Consider the following 6,635-nt stretch of genomic DNA (forward strand, 5'->3'; position numbering starts at 1 on the left):
TGGTGATCTACCGTATCGTTACTTTATTCTTTAAACTGAACACGGTTCCCATCAGCTTTTATTCAGTGATTCATCACTTCCTGTCTCTCTGCTCAATGAACGTGACGCTACAGGTGAACTTTGGACACATTTTAAAAATGAACATTTGAGCTGATTTTTCTTCTGGAGACAGAATCTGTAGAAACAAGACTAGCTGGTTTAATTTAGCCCAGATTTAGACTCAGGTCTATTACTGAGATCACCTTGGACTGAGACACCCAGCTGAGCCTGTCTGCAGACCATGAGGCATGGCGACTGTCTCTGAAGCTCACCTTTAAAGAACGACTCTCCTATCCGCTGTAAAAGCCAGCGTTCCATGACTGGATAATAATGAGCTCTTCTCTCTACAGGCTTCTGGAGTGGCTTCCAGATGTGCAGGAGGATGTGGGCTGGATGCGAGAGCAGATTCTGAAGATTCTGCAGCGTATTCTCCGCCAGGCTTCCAGAAACTTTTCCCAGCATGTATCTGCTCGGTAAATAATCCCCTTCCTAAGGTTATAGCCTATAGTTGTGTTCGGACATGTCTGCATACATCCCACTGACAAAGGCTGCTTCTGCTAGCAGCTCTGGATCTCAGTAGATTTTAGCCATTAAAGGATGGAAAGAAAAATGACCAAATTGGTGCTTATCTGCACATTTAGTTTTATTTTAGAGATAGACAGTAAACAACCTATGATGCAGTTATAATGTGTGTTTATTTCCAAACATTTGAGCTGACTTTTCCTCTGCTCTGATAGGCTGTTCTGCCACCTGGAGCTGCACCATTACCAGTCCCTTCCATCCAAGTCTAGCTCCACCAGCCTCTTCCCTCTGTGGATGAACAGCGGCGGCTCTTCAGTGCAGGATGTCTTTGACCGATACAAGAACCGGCTGCTATCAGGGGTTTTCTGCATCGACATGGACCTGCAAGGCTCCTTCAAAACCGGAGCAATACCCCCACACACCAACCGCCTGGCTAGCTTTTTCCTGCAAGACTTTGCAGAAGGCAAAGGCTATTTCAACAATCCTCAAAGTGGCAAACCTGCTAAAACGATGAGCAGATCCAGGAGCTTTTGGTAGGCTGTTGCTCTGATCGTACGACTGATTCAGGAATAGTGAAAAACTCCCACTGAAGCTGCAATGTTGATTTTGCATTTAAAATGCCATCGACTTCTCTGTGTAGTGGTTGGAAACGGTCCTGCAGGACTTTGAAAAGTATTTAAACTTGTGTTTGTGAATAACTGAATGGAAAAAAAAATTGCACATGGTTTCACTTTTTTCATTTCACCACATAGAAAAACAAAAACTGTCCCTGTGAAAGAAAATAACCGCCACAATTTGATGATACAACGACAATTTTGCTGTCTGGAGCATGCATTATGGAGTACATAAATTATTATTATTATTATTATTACGGAAGAGGATTAGGGCCACTGAAAGAATAAAATTAAGTTAAATATTGTTTCAGTTTAATATGGAAAAAAAGTCTCAGAATTCCATTTTTTTAAAGAAAAAAAAATCAGAATTCTGAGATTAAATTTAGAATTATGAGAAAAAAATCAGAATTCTGAGATTAAATTTAGAATTATGAGAAAAAAGTCAGAATTCTGAGATTAAAGTCAGAATTCTGAGATTAAAGTCAGAATTTTGAGATTAAAGTCAGAATTCTGACGTTTGGCATATTAAAATGAAATAAAATAAAAGAATCATTCAACTTTCTTTTTTTTTTTCAGTGGCCCTAATCCTCTTCTGTATCAAATGCATGCCACACTTTGCAGATTTGTATTAGTAAATCCTCTTAAGAAAGAAAAAATGTATTGTTTTGCTTTCAGTTTATAGATACATTAAACTGTTTTATTCTTCATAAATTTAAGTTAAACTAAACTGAGACTTGTTTTACAACATCTAAAAATAGATTTTTAAGAATAGATTTTGAAGGCGCTGTTATTCACTCAGTGGGTGTTGGACGATTTGCACCAATGACTGCCTCTGAAATAAGCCATTAGCTTTTGCAGTCAGGAAGTGTTACATCAACAGAGGCACATTTACACTTTGCACAGGTTCACAGTCGAGCTTAACTTGAATTACAGGAAGTTACAAAGAAAGAAAGAAAAAAAGTGGATGTTTTAAGTTGAAGACTGTCAAAGTGAAGCAGCATTTTCCTGCTTAGTTACTCACAGGAAGTGCAGGACGAAACACATTAGAGTCGGTTTGTTTTTAGCATTTACTCCACTTTTGTGACGCAATTTTCAATGCACTATGCTTTAAAAAAGGCTTACTTTATTTGTTTATAATAAATGTCATAATGTAAATGTATAAAACTAATTAATATGTATAAAAGAAAAGACTTTCTATGGTCACGCTCGTTTCCAAACGTGTTTTTAAATGATTTTTCATGTAATCTTGCAGATATCTTCAGTGTTTTTTGTCATCTGTAAGCCACCATTTTTTTTTCTGAGCTGCATATTATCTACTTCTGTAACCAGGCTCTGTGCATCACGCTTCCTTTTAATGAACCTCAATGTAATGTTCTAAAATTGTCACCAGATGTCATTATATTTACAGTTTTTGATCATGAAATAAACTGGAACTCCTCAAGCATTTATTCTTACTGTGAACAAGCAGACCCAGCAGATGCATAGACCATAAACCATCCCAGTTTATTATAAAACTGCTGCTTTCACTGCATGTGGCTCAGAACACATATGAACTGTAACTAATGAGTCACATTGAAGTAGAAAATTAGAAATATAGAAAATAAGATTAAATTGTTGGCAGATGTTTTATTTATTTTATTCACAGGTTTGGACTGGATGTCATTTCTCTGACCTCTAAAACCACTAAAGGTTTGGATCCCAACACTAAATATTTGTGGCTTTTTTAGCAATTTGGTTATTCGAAAAAAAAATTCTAAGCACATTCTTCTTTGCTGAGCTGATATTTAGTTTAATTACAAATAAATTAATGCAATTTGGGAGGAAGCAGAAAATATGCAAAGTATTTGTTTTCGTATCCTGTTTTTCATTTCATTCCTTTTCTTTGTTGTTTTCTTCGGTTTTATTTTAATAAGATGAATAGTTATAATATTAAAATGTTTCAGCTACATCCATCTGTCCAGAGCCATGAAAGTTCAAACCTTCTGTAAAAAAATAAAAAATTAAGAAAGGAATGTGAATCAGTGAACACCCAAACAAAAGAAAATTAGCGAAGTATAAAGCAAGTTTAAATTTTAAAAACTTATGTGGTGCTCATATTTCCTAAAACTAAACTACATTCCTAAAAATTCAAGCATACATAATCAGCTTTTTGTTTTTGTTTTAAGCTTTAAATTATGAATCAAAACATAAAACGTTTCCAGTATTGTGTTAGAGATACAGCAGTATAGGATTATTCAGCCATTTCATTCATTTTTGACTGATTAATATTAAATATTATTCATATATAATATCAATCAGATTGCAAAGGTTTCTTAAAAGGAGATTTTTTTTTTTGGTCTTTTTAGAATTTCAACCGTGGGAAACTTAACTTGATTCAGCCATAATAAAAAATTCTTTATGATTATTGCAATCAGCCTTACAAATCTGATAAGGTAAAAAATAAAATAAGAACATCAATCATTAAGGTAAAAGGCAAGCTGTAAATATATTAATCTAAACTATAGCAACCAACATTTATCAACAAAAAAACCCCCTCAAATGTTCACATTTAAAAATTTACAAAGCAATCTTCAGCAATCCCTCACACTAAGCATGCTTGTAGCGACAGTGGAGAGGAAAAACTCCCTTTGAACAGGAAGAAACCTCCAGCTGATTGAATCGACTCATTGACTCTTCAGCAATCCCTCACACTAAGCATGCTTGTAGCGACAGTGGAGAGGAAAAACTCCCTTTATTATTGCTGATGCGCTGAAACAGTATCCAACTCAGACTTAGCCCATCCAGAACTCAAGTGGCAAACTTTCCGCTTTACTTGGTTTAAACTCTTAAAATCGTTTGGTGATATAAACGTTTGCAGCCGTAGATTAGGAATGTACGTCCCTGTTGGTTTCACAGTGAGAGGATGATCCACAGTAACCTCTCTGTCTTTGGCAGGCGTCCTTCTGGGAGGATGCGGAGACGTGTCCATCCGTTTCCGTCCTGCGCTCGTCTTTAAGGAGTACCACGTCCACATCTTCCTCAACATCTTCAACGACATCCTGGCTCTGAACAAATAGATCTCCGTCCCAGCGGAACCTGACTGGATCTACATAGGACCCAATAAAATGGAGGGAGGGAGGGAATCAGGCCGTCACCAGAAGCACAATGAACACATCTCCTGCAAACACATTTAAAACTGGAACTTTCTTTGGACTCTAGAGCTTCTTTAACGTCTTTTTTCTCACTACGTCGTCCAGACTTTGTGCCAGAGGAGCCATTTTCAAGCAGAAGATGCTCCGTAGAACTACATCGACTGACCTTGTTCAGCTGGATGGATGTTGTTCCCCAGAGTCGGACCAGACTGTCAGTAAACACCAGCAGCACATGGACACGTTCTCGCTAAAGAAGCAGATCTACATGAACTAGATCCGCCGTCTTTCTATTCGCCCACTTTGGCCTCATCAGGCCTTTAATGATAGTTTCACATTCTTAACTCTGCTCTACTGTTAGGACTTCAGTCCCGTTAATTAAAAGCAATGTTTTCTGGCCCCTGAGGGCCCCATATCTCGCCCTGAGGGGCCGGATTTTGCCCGGCAACCTTGATCGTCCTGTTTTTGGTTCTGTGACGGTTCTGACTCTGGTCTTAAACCAGGAAACAGAGCAGAGTCTGTTCTTAGTCTGCATGGGTCCGATAGATGAAGGTAAAATGTTGGATCCAGTAACGTTTTCCCGGCTGTAGATGCATGATAATAATGCCCCCCCCCCCATCCCAAGCATGAAGGAATCCTAACAGATGAAAACTGATCCATCCAATGATCCCTGCCTCACGGATGACGGCGAAATCCGATCCTGAATGCAAACGGTAAGAACCAAACTCCACGCCCGCGTGTGGTTTACTGATGCCAACGGTCCGTTGGTCTTACTGGGAAGGACTTTGTTCATCCCAGGAAACCTGAATCCTAACCACACTGTGACAGAGTCAAAGATCAAATGTCCTCAAACAGTTTCTGCCCTCTGGGCTGAGAGCCAATCAGCTGCAGGGAACCTGCAGCGAAAGCATCCGAAAGGATTATTCTTTAACGCCTGTTTGAATTTAGGTCTCCTTCATAATGTTTCCTTAACACTAATCCCATAATCCAGATTAAAACTCTAAATGCATTAAAACGGAAACATTTATGAGCGCTAACCTGCCTTGTTTAAAGATTTTGTTTGTTTTTTTGTTTCGATCCATTGGTTTAATTGTTTAAGTTCACTGGGAGGAGGCCCTGGGGTGAAATGTATGTGTCCACAGAAATGCATGCTGGGTAAATCTGAACCATGATAAAGGCAGGAGAAGGAGCGACATCTGTAGCTGAGATGATGGAGGATCGCTCCACTTTTAAAGTCTGCTTCAGGGGTTTTTCCTCCGGTGACCACTAGAGGCATCCTGGAGCGAATCCCCATGGAAATGTCTGCTCTGCAGAGACGCCTTCACAGCCGGCTCCGTCCAACATGGCCTCAGCATGAATGAAAACAAATGTTTGGGTCAGTCGGACAGGTTTCCTGTAGAAGATCAGACGATCCGTCCCTGAATGTTTAAAGGAGCTCTGTGAGGAATGTGAGCAGCTTCATTTAAAGCGTAACTACAATGAATCTTATCTCCCGCTGTAAATGAAAAGGATATATAGTTATAAACATTAGTATGTTTGATAACATTGAGTCTTAATGTAGCGTCTTATATCCACAGGGTCGGTTTGGGTCACATGTTTACTGGCTGATGTGCAGCATGGTGGTGGTGACCACAGCAGCTTTAAACTGTCTCTATAATAACCTCCTCTTAAACCAGAAAACTGACTACATGTGATCTGAAGTATTGATGTATTATTTTTGATGTTTCTAATAACTGTGGTCTATAAACCCTTCTGTCCATGTACTGTGACAAATAAAGATAATTTTAATAAACACTTGTGTTCTTGTGGATGTTTTTTTTGGACCTCAGAAAAATAAATATTTAAAGGAGCGATGTCAAGTTCTATTAGTATAAAATAAAAAAACAAACATGTTAATGTTAGAGTAAAGCAAGCGTTCTTCATGGTTTGCTCGGTCCTTTTTGAGCCTGATCATCATTTTTTGCACCAAGTGCAGCCGGCAGACTGAGCAGCATAGATCAAAATCAAACCTCTAGATAAAAAAAACAAACATCACAATGTCACCATCATCCCAATTTATTAAAACATAAGCTTTTAAAGGGAAAGTCCGCTCATATTCAGAATTCAAACTTCTGAAAGTAATTTAAATATGAAATTATTAAATACTGTTTGATAAATGTTTTTAATTCAGAGTAATTTTCATGTGAATGTGCTTTACTGGAGGCATCCATTGCTCTGTTCGAAAACCTAGGACGCGTCCTTAGAAGACCGGATTCTGGTCTGGTCGGATTCCAAGAGTCCTCGTTATGCGGCCTTAAAATGCGTCCTTCTGTTTGCCCGATTCGAAGGACGG

The 6,635-nt window shown here is 38.6% G+C and overlaps 1 protein-coding gene across 1 annotated transcript in view; it reads left to right on the forward strand.

Annotated features, from left to right (window-relative positions):
- The window catches only part of abat (4-aminobutyrate aminotransferase), a 16,650-nt gene extending 11,827 nt beyond the window's left edge, over positions 1-4,823 (forward strand). The window contains exon 8 of the mRNA XM_015403932.1: positions 4,110-4,823. Coding sequence (XP_015259418.1) covers positions 4,110-4,231 — 122 coding nt within the window. The 3' untranslated portion in view covers positions 4,232-4,823. The remainder of the gene's footprint in view (positions 1-4,109) is intronic.
- The last annotated feature ends 1,812 nt before the right edge of the window (positions 4,824-6,635 follow it).

The sequence above is a fragment of the Cyprinodon variegatus genome, unplaced genomic scaffold, assembly GCF_000732505.1.
Source record: "Cyprinodon variegatus isolate N-32 unplaced genomic scaffold, C_variegatus-1.0 Scaffold1596, whole genome shotgun sequence".
Classification (NCBI taxonomy): domain Eukaryota; kingdom Metazoa; phylum Chordata; class Actinopteri; order Cyprinodontiformes; family Cyprinodontidae; genus Cyprinodon; species Cyprinodon variegatus.